Raw genomic sequence first — 18444 nt, forward strand, 5'->3', positions numbered from 1 at the left:
AACCCTAATTTTGACCCTGTGTTTTAATTGACATGTATGCGTGTGTGTATATATAATAATAATATAATAATATTACTTTTGTGTAGGTGGCCAACATGTTTTACATTGTGGTGATTATGGCACTCGTACTGCTTAGTTTTGGTGTTCCCAGGAAGGCCATATTGTACCCTAATGAGGCGCCATCTTGGACTCTTGCTAGAGATATTGTATTTCATCCATACTGGATGATTTTTGGTGAAGTGTATGCCTACGAAATTGATGGTAAGACTCTGAAGCAAGTAAGATGGCTTATTCTGATAATATCTTCTTAAGATTTCATTTTATGACATTAAGTGCCCGGTGCTGTTGATGTAGATTCCATTCATTGGATTATTGTCACTTGCAGCTATGTGACTTCTTGATTTGACTCTTCCACTATACTTTATAAAGCTTAAATAGCTGAGAATTCTACTTAAGTGGGGTTTCTAAAAGGCTATTCCTAACAGTATTTTGGCATTTTTCCACACAGATACCTTGCCATAATTTTTGGCTGTTTTGATACTATGCTATTTCTTTTTCTTCTTCTTATGTATGTGTATTTCTTCTTATATATATGTATTTATTTTAAAAGCAATAATTTAAGTATACCATGGTAGTAACTGAGAACTGTCTCCTGTATCTACTTCTATATTCCTAATTACATACGGGTATTTTGAATTGTAGAACAGTGCATGTTGGTTATTGTACAGTCTTTGATCTTTTTTCCTGTTTAATATCTGCTATGAGTTCTAAAAGTTGTACCTGTTATGCTTTTTTTTCCCCCAACTCAGTTTGTGCAAATAATTCTGAGTCGCAAGTTGCTCATCTGTGTGGGCCAGGAACATGGTTGACCCCATTTCTTCAAGCTGTCTACCTCTTTGTACAGTACATAATTATGGTTAATCTCCTTATTGCATTTTTCAAGTAAGTATATGGGGTAATTACTTATTTTTGCTAATCCTTTGATATACTAATTTCACTTTAATAATGGTAAGATAAGAACTATTACCAGTTTGAGGCAATTCAATTTGGTGTAAAGATTTTCACGTTCAAAAGTTGATCTTTCTCACTGCAAACAACATGACAAGGTAGGGAGATTTGTGATGTGACTAATGTGTCATATCTATGAGACTGAAGGGAATGAGATTTTTATCCTCACTTGGAAAGTATTTTATAATTTCTTTTCTTTGAAAGGAAATAGGGTTGTTTCTGGATCAGTATATTGACTCGTGTTCCTAAATTCATTTAAATCTCCCTTCAACTGAGTTCAGTTGTAGGGTAATTTAAGTTTATTGGAATTATCTGCAAGTATTTTATGTTTGGGAATAAGCAGCTTGCTAACACCAAGGGATGATAGGCTGCAGAAATAATGTGGACTGATTTAAAAATAAATAAATAAATAAATTCAAAACTGTTGAGTGGCAAATACTTTTTGACAAATTTTCAGTTGATCTCAATGCCTTCAATTTTCGAGGAGGGGTACTGAGATGATGCCAGATGAGGGATTTCTAATTTTCTCCCTGCTTTGGAGCATGATCTTTTCTTGAATGTTTACAGCTTCCACTGCTATTACTTGTGCAGTGAAAGGCAAGTTTGTGTTTTCCTTTCTTAACTAAGTAGCCTTAGGACTCAAGATTGTTGAAGGATTTTTATTTTATTGTTTTATTGTTTTGTTTAGTTTTTTAAACACTTTGACAGCAAGCACTAAAAAAGCAACAAAACTTGAATTGTTAAACGCTTTCCTTTTTTTTTTTCCTTTCAGCAATGTATATTTACAAGTAAAGGCAATTTCAAACATTGTATGGAAGTACCAACGCTATCATTTCATTATGGCCTACCATGAAAAACCTGTTCTGCCTCCACCACTTATTATTCTTAGCCATATGGCTTCCCTGTTGTGTTGTATATGCAAAAGAAGAAAGACAGACAAGACTTCAGATGGGCCAAGTATGAGCAGTTACTATTCTAAAAAAAAAAAGTTATGATTTTTATATGTTTAAAGCAGGAAAGTGCATTCTTGGTTAAAATGTGTATTCTAAACAAAAAGGAGAAACTGGACTTTGATAATCCTAGTGGGTCCTTTCTAACTCGGAATATTCTATGATTCTAAGTAACTTTTATTTTTTAATTGTCAGTTGTTGAGTAAGACTGATTCTGTGCAAAGTTTCGGTGTCTTTACAAAGTATAGTATGCAGCCCCAAGAATATCTGCATTTAGACTAAATTATAACTAAAACAAACAAGCCACCAAGATATCCCATTTTCTTTTTGTGTTAATGGGAAAATATGTATTTATAGAGATTGTGTGTGTGTATTTTTTCATGAAAACTGATCTTATTTCCTTTTGAAAATTAAAAAAAAAAAGTAAAAAAAATCATAATTATAAAATCCAACTAAGAAATATAAGGAATCTAGCCCATGCCTTAAAGAAAGAAGGTGTTGTGGGTATGAGGTGTGTAAATATCATTGTTCTTATTTTAGGCAAAGTCCTTGACTTTTTCTGCCTTTTTCTCTAACAAGGAAAGGAAGGGTTCTAGATTTCACTTTTTTGTTTTTCTTCTAATACCATTTGTAAGGTTGTGGCTATTAATCTCCATTGCCTTATACTGCTTTACTTCATATTCATCTTCTGAACTGTTTAATCTTTTCTTTAGAGCTCTTCCTGACAGAAGAAGATCAAAAGAAACTTCATGATTTTGAAGAGTTGTGTGTTGAAATGTATTTCAATGAGAAGGATGACAAATTTCATTCTGGAAGCGAGGAGAGAATTCGAGTCACTTTTGAAAGGTAACATTTTTTACAAATAAAATTCTGAATAGAGAGGCTTAGAACTTATGTGATTTTTAACTGCTTTGAGGAGATAACATGCAGTTCAATAAAAAAGTCCAAGTATTTGTGCAAACTTAAGATGGTGCCTTTTTGTTGCTATACAAAAGTTAATAATGTGACTTGTTTCCTGATATGCAGAATAGCACTGCCAGCACTTGGTAAGCTGAAGCAGTTGTAAGCCAAAGCATTTGAAAGCTTGCTGTAGGCCCTTTGTAGATGTGTACACTAACTCTGATAGAAAAATACGTATGAATATTGTATTAGAGAGAAGTCCAATGCTCTAGTTTATAGAATCCTGAAATCTTAGTGTTTTTTGTTTTGTTTTGTTTTTTTCTCTTCAGACAGGCAGAAAAAGTTACAAAGATATTCTGTTTGCTTATTGAAAAAAGTACCTTTCATAGCTCCTTCATAATTTGATTTTTCTTAGGGTGGAACAGATGTGCATTCAGATAAAGGAAGTTGGTGATCGTGTTAACTACATAAAAAGGTCACTGCAGTCTTTAGATTCACAGATTGGCCACCTACAGGATCTCTCTGCTCTAACAGTGGATACTCTGAAAACACTGACTGCACAGAAAGCTTCAGAAGCTAGCAAGGTTCACAACGAAATTACACGGGAATTGAGCATTTCAAAACACTTGGCACAAAACCTCATTGATGATGGCTCTCTAAGATCTTCTGTGTGGAAAAAGCACAGCATTGGAAATGTCTTCGGTTCTTTTCCTCAAGGAGGCCTTGAGAATAACAACGCTTTACTCTGTAACATTTCGATACGTGATGACAAAGAAGTCCAGCATAGGACAATTGGTCAGGAGTTGGCTCAAGCTGCCCGAAGAGAAGAAATAAACCTTCAAGAGGCAGGTTCCTCAGGCAGTGCCTTATTTTCCAATGTTGCTTCCCCTACAGAACTTCGCCAGCGAATACAGGCTTCAGAGATCTCAAAATCCTCTAGTAAAAGTAAAAAATTAGGCAATTCATCTAACAGTATGCCACATGTAACATCCCCAACAGCTAAATTTTTTGTTAGCACTCCATCTCGCCCCAGTTGCAAAAGTCAGCTGGATTCTTCAACAGAGCATGAAGAGACTGTTTGTTCTAAGGCTACAGAAGGAGATAATAATGTAGAATTTGGTGCATTTGTGGGTAAGTATAACAAAGTAGATTCTGAATGTCCTGAAGTCATAATTAGCTGCTCTTATCCTCTTGCTTCTGGCTCTGCTTGCCTTGCTTTCACTCAACCTTGTGTTGAAAATGGAGGATACATTAATTGTGGTTTTATTCATGATGAGAGTGACACTAATGATAACTACAGCTGCAGAGTTGACAAATGTGATCACCAGTCCTCTGTCAACTTATCGAAGAACAAACCCCAAACGAAGTTGTCTTTGTCAACTGGCGACTTGACGTCAACAGTCAACGACTCACATGGAAAATTGAATGTTAAAGATGAACTTTCCAAAAGTCAGCATGTCCATGCAATGGAACTACAAAACCAAGATTTATGTTCTAACATCCTTATGGGACTGCTTCATAAACTGTGGACCAAATCTAAACCACAAGGTTTGACTTATCAAGAATTGTATGGTATTTTGGGTGTATTCCGGTTGCAGGTGACTTTATTCTACCATTTTGCTCTGCTTTTTTTGCTTTTAACATCTCTAATTTCCCTATGTTGCTTGAACATTTTTATTTATTTATTTATTTTTAACTTAAAAATTACTATTTCTTTATAATTCTGTCACATAGACAATATTTTTCTGGACAACATTAACCAGTTGTTGAGTATAGCAGTTTTATGCAATCAGCTGCTCTGCAACTTGGTGCGGCCGTTGTAGATAAACTATGCAACTTATTATAAAGCTCATTTCACTTCATAAATTTAAAAATATTGTCTATTCCTTGGCTTAATTACAGAAGACTTCTTAGGCTGATGGAATCCTGGATGAATATCTTTGTGGTATCTATGTCAAACTGAGGGATCCTCCTATACTGTGTTTCTAAACACTGTTGTAATTGGGATCTTCCACTGTTGCTATGTATTTTTTTAGCAGTCCTTTCAGAAAGCTTCCAAAATCCCTTCATTAAATAACAGCATTATTAAATTTAATAATAATAATAAACCCTTAAATTTTGCTTACCACTAAAAAGTCGCATCTTCATATTTGAATGGTAAAACAGTGGCAGATTCATTGCAAAATACAGGTGTGGGTTTACTAACCGATTTCTGTGAAACAGACAAAGCTTTAAGCAGGTTCAGTGTATCTGGAATTGTTAAGTTGCCTGTTGAAGTGTTGTCTTGCCCCAGCGCAGGAATGTCTCTAATTCAAAGATGTGCTGAGGATGTAAAGTTTTAGTTTTTAGACAAGAGTTTACTACTGTGAAACTGAGAGTTCTAAGATGATGCCTACATACATCGCTTATAGATCTGTTACTGTAGGAAGAGTGTCTCTGCATTTGTGCATACTAACTGTTTATCATTTCCTCCTGATTTAAAGGAAGAATGCCACCTCCTTTTTTCTAATTCAGAAAGCAAGACTAAACAGAAGTACTGGATTCAGCGATCGTATAAATCTATCTAATCTGTGAATGTACTTCACCACTAATAACTTTAAATACTAACTATACTTATTTTACTGGAGCCAAATTTATACTGTATGTTGGTTTTTTTTTTATATCTAGCATTTTGAACATACTCTTCATTCTTACCATCCAGATTTTACAAAACTTCTGGGGCAGAGCAGCTTTCTATTATCAATCCAAGTTGGCTTTCATTCATTTCAAGGCCACGTGCTTGGTAAAGTCATGGAGAGTATTTCTTAAAACTGGGAGGATGAGGGGTATGTTTTAAAAGCTACCTCATAAAACTGCCTGCTTTTCCCTCATTTATCATGGCTGCATAAAAGCACTGAATGCAGACTGCCTGGTATCTTTCATGTGAGGAATGTACATTTAGGTAAAATCTGAAAAGGCTAATTTCACATTTTGAATTGTGGTAGTCCATGCAATGCAGGAAAAGCAGCAGTTTTGTATTATTATTTTGACAGATTGATTTTACTGTGTTTGGAAAATGTTCTCTGGTGCGTTCAGGCACACAGAAATTAGATGGTTTGCAGCCCTTTGCTATGATACAGTCTATTGCCATAGTCAGGACGTGGCCAATTGCCATTGATTTTAAATACTTTTTCAATTCACTGTGTCAAAGGTCACAGAGACAGCATGGAATTGCAGCGGTTCAAGGAGGCAGCAAGCAAAATTAAAGAAAGAAGTGCTGATATTGAGGTAAGTGTGGAAATTTGTATTGATTTATCATTTTTATTTTAACTTCACTGTGATTTGAAAATGTCTTAAGAACAAATACAGTGAAAGAGCTTTGCAAAATGCAACCTGGAAGGAATGCATCTCTTATTGTAAGCAATTGGGTGAAAGCTCATGCAGCCTTAAGTGTGCATCAGATACTGTTGCTTCATAATATGAAGAGCTTACAAAGCTGAAGTGAAACAACTGTAGATTAAAGTTAAGATCAAATTTTCTGTCCCGTAGTTAGTGGGTGATGCTTTCAAATGAAACATATGACGTGAAAATTTCAACATCAGCATTTAGGAAGATTTAAGTGATTTATAGTGATATTATACAGTGCAAGATGGTATGTGACTGAAGTAGTGACTGCAATTAACACAAAAATTATTATGATTTGAAGAAGAAAAGCCCTTTCTGGTAAACTTGTCTTCAGATAAATGATGTGTAATTATAGTTTGCTTAAGTAAAAGTATAAATAACTACTGTGAATTTATTAATCAGGATGAATCCGTATTCCAGATGCTTGTAGTGTACATGCACACATGTGCATGTGTGTGTATATATATATATATATATATATATATATTTATAAACTGAGTTTTTTTACTGCAGTGTTAAATTAATAAATCAATGAATCAGCCATAGAGCAGCTTGGTTACAGGTTAACTGTTTGCAGTTACCCCTCACTTGGGGAAGAGTCTGACTTAAGAATTGCCTAATGATCATTTGCAATGCCAATATTGCCAAGTTGCTCTTTCTATGCTTTCTGATAAGTGCAACATGTGACCAAAAGGCTTTGTGTGTGTGTATTTTGATGCTCCTATTAATAATGTTAACAATTTGATGTTAACAATTGGTCTTTTTCTAAAGGAGCAACAGGAAGACTTCAAAAAAGCCATACTGGAGGGCATAGAGACTACCAGGCTGCAAGTAAGTAAAGAAGGTTTCCATTTATTAGAGACAATTTTCAACAGAGAGCGAATGTATTCTTTACAGCGAGGATGGGGAACACTGTTTCTGTAGGTCAATTATCTGTAAAGGAAAGATATTTTGTCTGAGCCTTAATTTCTCTTTGGAAACTGTCATTTTTTCCTGAAAGCTTTACTGTCACTCATGAGTTAGAAAACTGTGGTTGGGCCAGATATAGCAAGTAGATATTCAGAAAGTTGGTAACTAAGAAATGTGTCTGTGAGGAGATTCAGTTCATAAAATGTAGATTTTTGTGGCAAAACTTAAATGTTATTTTTATTTTCAGTGGCTTCTTTAAACTGAACTTTAGTTTCTGTCTTAGCCAAGTTCTCAAATGAGAATAGGTAATTAATGAAGACGTGACAGAACAGCTGAATGTGATACTTGTAGAGATCCAGCATAATGTACATTTCTTGCAATCGTATCTTAACATTCTCTTTAAAAACATTCCTTCAGAATAGATCAGTAGTCTTGATAAGTCCCTGGAAATGTTAAGAGTTGATATTTACTGTGAAGAGTGCCAGCTGAAGTAAGTGTGACTTGAGCATTTTTGTGCAGAAAGGTGTTTGAGGTACATCTGGAAGTTTACAAAGTATCTGTACTTTTACTGTAGTTATAGGTCGTCCTAAAAAAGAAAAGTAGGCAGATTGAAGGAGCAGTAGCTTTAAACTGATATAAATGTGTGTGTGTTTCTTTTGTAGGGTCTTCAAACTGACTGTGGTCTCAGACAGTCTAGTTCTTGTGGTGGGTTTACCGACCCTTTGGCAGTCCATTCAGAACAATGTAAGTGTGTCATCTTTTCAGGTGACCTATTTTTTTTCACTCAGTTGTATTGACAGTGCATATTCCAGGAGGGTACAAAGGAGTCACAAAAAGTTAAACATGCCTGATTTTATGATGGGTGCCATTTGTATTCCTTGTGATAGATGTAGTTATGCCAGCTTAATTCCTGTTACCTTGAGCTTGCCACAACAAATAGCCAAATAGTTGTAAAAAGGTAAGGAATTTAGTCAGAACTGTTGGAATTTTGTGATGTTCACATAGGCAAGTAAATGAAATTCTTTATTCAATTATGAATCTTTTCATTTGTAGTAGCCAGCAAGAGTGGAAGAGCATCGAATGAAGACGCTCAGCAGGTGGACTCTAAAGCAGCTTTGCTGACGGTTTGTATTCTCTTCCTGCTTCATTGCTGCTGTTGCTTCTGTTGTTGTTGCTAATGTTGTCAAATAGAACAAGAACTGAAGGAGTAAAAGGAAAAGAAACAAAAGAATAACACTGATTTGTAGTCTCATTTGTTCAAGAAGATAACAGGAGGAAACTGTTTTTGCTGAGAGAAGTTGTTTCACATACTGTGAATATTCTGACTATGAAACTACGTGTTCCTTCCTGTTTAAATGAGCCTTTTGTTTAAAAATAAAAATGCTTCAAAAGAAAGGAAAAAAAAAAAGCTAAAAAAAAAGCCTTTTTTAAATTATTTTTTTTGTCTTTACCGTTCCTTACATGTATTTGAATATTTCCACCCAACTACAGTGTGGCCTAATGGGATCTTTCCAATAAACAGAGTGCACTGCAAGATCTTAAAATGTGTAACTCTCTCACCCTCACAATTAAATATAATATGTTCTCCTTACAAAACTAAAACTTTTTTATTTTTTATTTTTTTAATTATTATTTTTTTTCCCCCTTTGATTTAAAGGATTGGTTGCAAGGCAGACCTTCAAGTAGCAGTCAAATGTAAGTAACTTTTCTAGTAGTGGAGAAATTCCATTGCTCTTTCTCTCTATATGTTCTTTTTTCTTTTTGGTTTTTGTCTTTGTCCGTAGTGGTATTTGGTTGTGTTTAATGAAAAAACGAGGTTTAAGGATTTTCCTAATAAATAACTGAATGTGTTCACTGGAATACTGTGACCGGTTCTATTTAAATTAATGGGGTCACATCAAAGGGCAAAATGTTCTCACATGAAAATGTTTGTATTGACGCTTGTTTGGGAGCTGACTTCTTGGTGAAGGTCTTTACCCAACCTTTCCAACTTGTAAACCTCTGAAATGGTGCCATAATTGCTGTTGTTAACAATTATCCCCTGAGTTAACTGTTAAAACCATTACCTTGTTAATCTGATAACAGAAGTGTTAGCTGTTGTGAACCAATGTAATTAAAGCACTTCTGTGAGAATGAGCTCTTGTGATGCAAACTTTGCATAATGTTGTACGTGACTGGGTAGTATTTAAAGTATTGCTCTAAAGCTGTGAGATTACTTAACAGCCTCCCATTACCATTTCGTAATTAAGCAGTAGCGCTGCCCTTGAAAAATAGGGTAAAGGCACTACTGTCAGTTTGACAAGGTGACCTAGGATGAAGTGTTAGAATTTCTGAATGTAAAGCAAGTTCTTAACAAACAGTGACAGCTGCTTTTTTGGCATTTCACAGGGCTTCTGAAGAAGATGCATTGAATGGTACGTTGATCATTTCTTCTGTAGATAAGCTGGGAGCTTTTTCATATCAACAAGCCTCTGAGAATATTTTTTGGAGCAAAGGGACAGATAGCTGTGATCACTTTAAGTAATAGTCTACTGCCAGGTACTACAGTCTCTTCTGATGTATTGAGGTGCTTAATTTTCTGTGTAGCGTCTTTTTCAAAGCTCTGACCACGTGAAAAGGTGGTCTTTGTGCACGGTTGTTTCAATACACAATGCAGATGTTGGGCAGTTTGTCTCATAGTTTCTGTTCTCTCTCAGGCATTGCTTCTCCTTTCAAGCCTATCATGGATATCAACTATTACTACTCAGGTCAGTGCCTCTTATTCATAAGTATTCATATTTTTAATGACACTTGTTAGGTCCTTAAAATCTGATGAATGCTTTTATTTTTTTCCAGCTGTAGAAAGAAATAACTTGATGAGGTTATCACAGAGCATTCCTTTCACTCCTGTGCCTCCAAGGGGTAAGAATTTCTAACTAATGTTAGTGGGTGAAGGGAAGAGGGTCAGAGTTCAAACAACTGGATTAATGTGCTCTTTTGGAGAAGAAAACACAAAGCAAACCCTGTCCAGATTTCTCGTACAGCCAATTTCACACTTAGTTGTAGCAACTTTAATGTAGATAGTGAACTGAAATAGTGTCTGTCTTGCAACACTCAAAAAATAAATGTGTGACATTCTCTACAGCAGGTTATTTGCTGTTATATGAAGCCTAAATCTGGCTGTGCTTGTCTTCAGAAATGGTGATACATTTTTATGAAAAGGCATTCTGGAAGGACTCCTTTAGATTAAGAATTGTATTGACTTGTTTAAAGTGTGTGTAAGCATTTATTCAGTGTTCTAAATGTAGTCTGAACAGAATGCTGTTTTAGTAGGGGCATTAGTAGTTCTAATCAGAGGGATCAAAACTTTGTGCTTCTGTGTTGCTGATATGACTGAAATTGGAGAGAAATTCCGGCCAGCTTGTCTAAATTTTATTTTTTTTTAAATAATTTAGAGTGTTAGTAACAATTTCACATGTTGCAATCTAAGATCCCAGAGATATTAAATGCTTCGGTTTTATACCTCAAAGTTAAAGGTGCTAATCGCTTTTTGTATTGTAACATAGGTGAACCAGTCACTGTGTATCGCCTGGAAGAAAGTTCTCCCAACATCTTGAACAACAGCATGTCTTCCTGGTCACAACTGGGGCTCTGTGCGAAGATTGAGTTTTTAAGTAAAGAGGAGATGGGAGGAGGTTTACGTCGAGCTCTTAAAGTTGTATGCACGTGGTCAGAATATGACATCCTGAAATCAGGACATCTTTATATCATCAAGTCTTTCCTTCCTGAAGTTGTGAACACTTGGTCAAGCATTTATAAAGAAGATACTGTGTTACACTTGTGCTTGAGAGTAAGTTTTATTCTTGTCATTTACTGAACATAGACGAGCATTGTGCTTAAGTTGGCTTGCTGTTCTCTGTGAGCTAAAGAGCCAAACAGACAAAAACCCTGCTCCATTATGGTTTAGTTAATCAAAAAGCTAAAAATCTTGAAGTATAGATGTAATTTAAAAAGCAAGCAATTTGGCAGTTACTGTTCTCTCTGCCTTTTCAACTGTGTAATGTTTCCTGTTATATAATACGGCAATAAAATATGGGCTTTGAATTCTAGGAAATACAGCAGCAGAGGGCAGCACAGAAGCTCACCTTTGCTTTCAATCAAATGAAGCCCAAATCCATTCCACACTCCCCACGGTGAGTATTCTTTGCATGTTTTTGATATAGAAGAATGTCTACAGAGTTATGAAGATGTCAATCAAATATATTAAGATGTTGATTTATATGTTTCAGAATGTTATGAAGAATGTAATAAGTATCAACTCGGCAATGTTTATATTGATATTTTCTTGCAGTAATTCTAGGTTTGTGTGATAATATACATGATTTGATAAAATAATTTCAAATGTTTTAAATAAGTAAATCAAATAGTTATTCATTAGTTATGGTATGCTTGTAATTTATTTTGGAAATATGCTCATAATATTCTTTTTACCAGGTTCCTGGAAGTTTTCCTGTTATATTGCCACTCTGCTGGGCAGTGGTTTGCAGTTGAAGAGTGCATGACAGGAGAGTTTAGAAAATACAACAACAACAATGGTGATGAAATAATTCCAACTAACATGCTAGAGGAGGTTATGCTGGCTTTCAGCCATTGGACATATGAATATACAAGAGGGGAATTGCTTGTACTAGATCTGCAAGGTAATGTCCCTGTTTTGAAACTGGGGTAAAGGACCAAGGAAAGATGTATGATGTATATGGGTCTCTCTCACAGAATCATAGTATATCCTGGGGCGGAAGGAACTGATAATGACCATTGAATCCAAGTCCTGGGCTCACTTGTAATCGCATTTTATTAAGGCTTCTTATGCTGGTAGTAAATAATGAGCAGTATTTAGTGCGTTTTGATCTAGTTAATCTGAATTGGTGGTGAGCTTATTGAGCATGGCACTTGATGCTAGAGCACTAAAGAGAATATAGGTGTATACAAGATTTACTACTGATAAGCACCGTAAAAATAGTATGTCTGTAGACACATTTGAGTAGCAGTAATATAGCAAGCTGTGCTTATACTGAACTGTGTGCCACATATTCTGTCTGTGAGAAGTTCTATGTAAGAAATTTCTCTCAGGTGAAAATCAGTTAAGAATTGCAGACACAAAAGTAGTGAAGGAAACCTGAGAGGTACAACCTACTTAAGAGCAATTCGTGTAAGAATAAACAGTGTCCTGTACTGCTTGATTCCTTCTGCCTTCGTTCTTGGGAAAGCTGAGAAGTCATAGCTGACAGTGCCAAGGCTTTTCAATATTAATGTGCTGATGTAATATATTAATCTGACTGTTTCCTCCTGTGCATCTGAAGGTGTTGGTGAAAATTTGACAGATCCGTCTGTGATAAAAGCTGGAGAAAAAAGGTGAGATTGAAGGAAAGTGTAAAGAACAATATACTTGTTTGTTTGTTTGTTTGTTTCCTGGAGAACACAGCCTGTGTTTCTGTGCCCTTTATTTCTAAGGTCATATGATATGGTGTTTGGTCCGGCCAATCTGGGAGAGGATGCAATAAAAAACTTCAGAGCGAAGCATCACTGCAATTCCTGCTGCAGGAAACTGAAACTCCCTGGTAAGGGCAGCTACTGTGCTTTTTATGAGACTCTCATGTATCATGGCATGCAGTGTGACGTATAATTTAGCAGTTGTGTCATGCCATGAAAGTAGATGAGGTAATAAACATCAGTTTTGTGTTTTTACTTTTAAAAAGATGCTTTATTTTAAGGAAAAAAAAAGTCTGAAATGAAGGATTTATTTCAAACTTTAACAGTGTGTGTATATTCTGTATTTGTATGCACAATATTTGAGGCTGGTAGGCTGGACTGATCTGGAATTCAGAAGGTAAAATAGAAAAGGTCATTTAAAAACAAAATTCATAGAATTGTAGAACCATTTTTCTTGAAAGGGCCATTTAATTGTCATTTAGTCCAACTCCTTGTATTGAACTGGGACCCTGGTGCAGCCTGACCTTGAGTTTCTCCAAGGGAGAGGCACTCACTGCCTCTTTGGACAACCTTTGCCAGTACCTAACCACCATTATTGTAAAATCTTCTTCCTTATAACCAGTCTACATCTCCCTTTCTTTAGTTTGAAACCACTTCCTCCTGTCCTGTCACAACAAACCTTGCTAAGAGTCTTTTCTTTCAGCCTCCCTTTATATAGTGAAAGGGTGCTCTTGGGTCTCCCTGGAGCCTTCTCTTCTCCAGGCTGGACAGCCCCATGTCTCTCAGCCTGTCCTCGTGGGGGAGGTGTTCCATCCCTTGTGACCCTCTTCTGGACATTGTTTGAGCTATTGCTCCTGGTAAACTTGAAACAGATAATAGAAGAATCCATTTTTCCCTTAAAAGTCGACTTAATACTTGCTGTGTATCTATAAATAGGTCCCGTTACTTTTTAAAGCAGAGCTTTAGGCTTCCCATTGCATGTATGTTAAAAAGCATCCATTCTTAGCACTGAATGTGTTTGAGGAATTCTTACTTACAAGTCCGTATGTATTCAGTTATTTGAAAGACTTTTATGCTTCATTGATCCTGCTCTACAAAGCGACAGTGACCAATATGACTTTATGTTGTTTGTACAGATCTGAAGAGGAACGATTACACACCCGACAAGGTTATATTTCCTCAGGATGATTCCCCTGAACTAACAATTCAGCCTGGAAGCTGCACCAAAGAATCAGATTCAGCTAATTCTCTTCGTTTGATGCTCTAATGATGTGATCAAATCGGTGGCTTCATCCAAACATCACGGAATGTCACAAAGCTGTCACTTATCTTTCGTTCACCCTGATTAAAAGATGCATCAAAACAAGAATTACTGTGTTATAAGTGAGATTTTGGCTGGTCCATATTCTAAGGACCCAACAACTTGTGATAACCATCTTCAGAGATCAGATTGGCAGCTGGTTGTTTTAGAGGTTGAATTATGATGAGTATTTATGGTATGTTTTTAAAAGGGGCTTTTTAGCAGAAGGTTTATTTTTAATTTTGTATTGGTTTAGTGGAGGATTTTCTCTCCGTAGTCCTGTGGTGTGCAATATGCCTTCAACCAAAAGGATTTTGGTAGCTGATGTTTTAAGGTAAAGCGTTTGTCTGTTTGGCAGCTATCTTACTGTCATTTGGAAAAGGATTGGAGAAAGCACCTACCTCTGTGATGCCAGAGCATTCTTGGAGCGTGTTTGGAAGTGTTCCGCTATTGTTTTCTCACCAGATGACTTGCAGTCTGGCCTTTTGGAGAGGGCAGAGCCAAATGAGGGTGTGTATGTGACGCCAGTAGGCTGAGGTTGAAGGTAGGAACTTGATCTGTTCCAATAGAGAGAGTCTTCTGGATCAAGATTCAGCTTCGTAGCTGTAAAACTGTTTATTTTTTGTGGAATAGAGCCCTAATTGTGCAGAATGAGATTTCTTGTTTTATACATTTCAGTTTTCTCACGTCACCATCGAATAGTAACAAACAAAGCCATGATAGACTGGTATAATCATCTTAAATGGAAGAAATAGTTCGTACTGGTCCAAATAAGTTGCCTTGTGAGAACACAAGTTGGAAGTGCTTTTTGTTGTACATAGTGACTGCTTCAGAAGTTACGCCTTCCAAAGATCTCGTCAAACCAGTGTATCAAAGCCGAATGTACACATAACTTTTAAATGTATTTAAAATTGTGTAGAAGACATCTTTAATGTTATGTTATTTGTGGTACTTATTTAAGAGAGACTAGGGTTGGATTAGCATTATGTAAAGTACGGGAGATTGCAATGCACCTTCATGCAAATAAAATATAATTTAACTGTCCCAAATATTGTTGAGCATTCAGCAAGAAAAATCTGTTGTCCAACTGAAGTTTCATGCTGCGATTTTTTTGTTACATAGGTACTAATTTGTAATTTTTAATTAAAAGGGCAGTATATAGCTCTATAAATTTTTTTATTCTGTAGTGTATCTTATAGATACAGACTTAAGGCACGAACACAATAGCTGTTTAAATGGTGTTTTATGTTTGACGGGGAAAGGTAAAATGTTATAAGGATATGATACTGTATACATTTTGTATATCATTAAATCTTCAAAGAATCTAAAATAAATCTATTCTTGTTTACAGACTCCTGCTGTCTGTCTTGGTCTGAAAGGTTATTTGGGTGAATCTGATGGCTCTGCGTGTGGAAATGTATTTGCTGTGCTGGGACACAGCAGTTGGTTCTTTGAGGTATCTGGGCTTTGGCTGACAGCAGAAAATAGGGTAAAAAATGTGAGAAGTGTATGTCTATATGTGATAGGATTAATGAGTAAATGAGATAGAAAGTCTTGAAGCTGTTTATAGCGTTTGTTTAAAATTAGGAGCTCATCGTTGGGTGGCTGCTTTCATCCCTTCTGCTGATGTGAGGTGGTAGGCAACGGTTTGAGGCAGGAATTACAGCTTTTTGTTGGCAAACTGTTAGCCAAGTAGAAGCAGCACACAGTGCATCACAGGGGAATGCATTGCATTGCTCTTTAAACTGGGAAGGATTGCTGGAGAACAAAGGGGTAAATAAAGCCAGGGAATGTATGGATGACTTGGAGTGGTTACCAGTGATGAACTGTACGTGGTTTTGTACATCTTGCTGCCATGAAGTGCTGGCTGATTATATGAGGTTACAGCCAGAACTGCGTGAGAAACCTCTGTGTAAACCGAGGGGAAAACAGTGGCAACTTTTACATATGGTCTCTTTCATGCTAACAGGAAACAATGGTAAATGTAAGGAAGGCACTGGAAAGATGTGGTGGCAAAGAAGTGTTGGTTTGAAGAGGCATCGTAACCTTCATGTTGTGTTGCATTTTCCACAGGTGAGCTGCAGGAACACGTGGGATGGCTGAGAACATCCAGTGTCTTGAAATCTGAGCAACCTGGATGTGCATTCCCATGTTATGCTGTTTAAACAATGTCTTCCATTAGTGGAAATCGTTAAGCTACGTTCTTCTCCTAGTTAGATATCTGAGATTCCCTACCACAAACCATGTATGTTTACATGCTGAGCTTTGGGGGGTTGTGACTTGTTTTTCTGTATTTGCCTTTTTAGAGCAGGGGATGAGAATGTTGGTACAACAGGAGCTTGCCAAGAAAATCAGAAGTTCCTGACGTGGAGGCTGCTGCTGACACAGGCAGGGAAGGTAAGTTATGCAGACATATGGGCTAATTGCTTTTTCATCACTAAATTTGAGATCTACCTCATCATTACATAACCTTGTAGAAGTGTAAGTGTATGTAAGTGTGTACCTGTGTGTGTAGCTGCACTATGACCATAACTACTGCTAATACAGTTACCTGGGATTTACGGGATATGAAGGATATTATCAACTGCTCACCTATTGACAGAAATGAAGAAACAATTACTCTGCAGTAATTGGGCTTCACAGAACTGTTATATAAAGTAGCGTTTAATTTCCTGTTCAGCATTTGCTTTCCCTGCCATGTTAAAACAACCTTCTGGTCCTCAGCTGTAGCTCTTGGCCATGTATGAAAGTTGGGAAGTAAGGTGTGTACTGAAAGTTAGAGGAAAAGAGGGATGGAGTCTGGCAAGAAAGGAGAGCTGACAACACAGTCCAAAACATTTAAGGGCAGGTGACAAAGCACAGAGGTTTGACTGCTGTTGCTTTTAATACCTGCATCCTTTTCTAATAGATGGAGGCTCAGGCAGCAAGATCTTTGCTTTTCTTGCCGGACATCGTTTGCAGACACAGTGTGTTTGTCAGCTGATGGTAGTAATCAACATTAACACAGATCCATTTCAAAGCCCAGGGCAGCCGTTAGGCGTCTCCTCCTCCCCCAGGAAAGACAGTTTAAGAAAACACAATAAAAAAAGATGAATGTTACTTAAAATAGTTCAAGATTTTATTTCAAGTTTGAATGGCAAGGCAGCTACAAAAGGGAACTCTTCCCTACGTCTGCTGTCTGCTCAGCAATACGGATCTCTCTCCATATGGTTACCCATTTTTCTGCAAGAACTCAGAGTGCAGCTTGTGTGCTCTAATGCTGAGCTTTGCCCTTCCTACTTCTACGTGTAACACCCCACCCAGTGTAACAGATAAAGCCTGGGTTCTGTGGGACTTAAAGCTGCTTCTGATCCAGGCACTTAAACATCCAGCGGTTTGAAAAGCACACAAACATACAGAAACCCCAACAGAACCACCAGCACCTCCCCACCCCTCCCAGCTCAGACTACAGATACATCCAGTAAACGAAAGTGTTTCCTGAACAAAACCATCACTACCTGAAGTTTTTCAGCAGGAGCTGGTACACACCCTAACAAAAGAGCACGTGAAATGGTCCCTCTTTGCTTGACTAATCATCTACCAGTAGCGTGGTTACACACACACAAAGCTCTCTCTATACAGTTGATTTTGGAATTACGTTACTGAGCACTGTCAAGCTAAATTAAGCCTATTGTGCATCCACTGAGAGAAATGCACATCAGAGGAATCCATGTGAGTTCAGTCTCCAGCCAGAGATACAAGAGTCGCAGTTTGTAACCAGAGAGAGGTCAGCACCTCTACACCCTTCTCTCATGCCACGTCCCCGTGTGGATCCTGCCCATAAATAAGGACCGAGTGGGCTCTTCTGTCACTCTCAGCTCATAATGACCTGTACCAGGGGCTAACAGCTGGGTTTCATGTTTAGTGCTGCAAAATAGATAAGCATAAGTAACCTACAAAGTGTTTCTTTGCTCTGTTTAAAGGCATTTCTTAGAATTAATATTTCTCTCTGCAGTCCCAGAGGAGAATCTTCTCTCACCTCTTCCAAGTGCAAACAAGAAACGATTGCCAAATCTCAGCTTTGTCTATAAGGAGAGTTTTAACAGACAGTGCTGTTGGTTACAGAACCACTCTGGCGTTCAACAACACACAGCTCTCATCATCTGCAAATCTCCAGAACTCCTCAGTGCAGCCCAATGGAACCGACTGCCTCTTATACACCTGTCAGGTCATTTCTGCACCCACAAATGGCCAACAGCCATGAAAAGCCAACAGTGAGTACAGAGGTCTGCCATTGCAATTCCCACAGTATTAGCTACCTTCTGTTCCATCATTAAATTGGAGATTCGTATTACCTCATCATCTGCTGTGGTCTCCCAGGAAATAACTTGAGAGAAGTCTGGAAGCTTCCAAGTGTGCTAAGGAACACACATCATCCACTCCCTCTGTGCAAGCCCCGATGTTTGTTTTTCACCACAAACTTCACAGCCCCCTCAAAAGAGCAGAACTGCTGAGCGTGCCGACCTGCTCACCTGAAGGTTCCAG

At 37.3% G+C, this 18444-nt stretch overlaps 1 protein-coding gene across 2 annotated transcripts in view; it reads left to right on the top strand.

Annotated features, from left to right (window-relative positions):
• TRPM7 (transient receptor potential cation channel subfamily M member 7) overlaps nucleotides 1–15273 on the top strand; it is a 53369-nt gene extending 38096 nt beyond the window's left edge. For both annotated transcript variants that reach the window (XM_015872855.2, XM_015872857.1), the window contains 19 exons: nucleotides 87–261; nucleotides 810–942; nucleotides 1781–1965; nucleotides 2672–2804; nucleotides 3274–3989; nucleotides 6049–6125; nucleotides 7014–7073; nucleotides 7814–7895; nucleotides 8205–8275; nucleotides 8809–8846; nucleotides 9540–9565; nucleotides 9848–9898; nucleotides 9987–10052; nucleotides 10697–10980; nucleotides 11241–11323; nucleotides 11625–11830; nucleotides 12491–12542; nucleotides 12642–12748; nucleotides 13757–15273. In XM_015872855.2, the coding sequence (XP_015728341.1) occupies nucleotides 87–261; nucleotides 810–942; nucleotides 1781–1965; nucleotides 2672–2804; nucleotides 3274–3989; nucleotides 6049–6125; nucleotides 7014–7073; nucleotides 7814–7895; nucleotides 8205–8275; nucleotides 8809–8846; nucleotides 9540–9565; nucleotides 9848–9898; nucleotides 9987–10052; nucleotides 10697–10980; nucleotides 11241–11323; nucleotides 11625–11830; nucleotides 12491–12542; nucleotides 12642–12748; nucleotides 13757–13887 (2676 nt within the window). In that variant the 3' untranslated portion in view covers nucleotides 13888–15273. The remainder of the gene's footprint in view (nucleotides 1–86; nucleotides 262–809; nucleotides 943–1780; nucleotides 1966–2671; nucleotides 2805–3273; nucleotides 3990–6048; nucleotides 6126–7013; nucleotides 7074–7813; nucleotides 7896–8204; nucleotides 8276–8808; nucleotides 8847–9539; nucleotides 9566–9847; nucleotides 9899–9986; nucleotides 10053–10696; nucleotides 10981–11240; nucleotides 11324–11624; nucleotides 11831–12490; nucleotides 12543–12641; nucleotides 12749–13756) is intronic.
• The last annotated feature ends 3171 nt before the right edge of the window (nucleotides 15274–18444 follow it).

Source organism: Coturnix japonica, chromosome 10 (assembly GCF_001577835.2).
Source record: "Coturnix japonica isolate 7356 chromosome 10, Coturnix japonica 2.1, whole genome shotgun sequence".
NCBI classification, from domain to species: domain Eukaryota; kingdom Metazoa; phylum Chordata; class Aves; order Galliformes; family Phasianidae; genus Coturnix; species Coturnix japonica.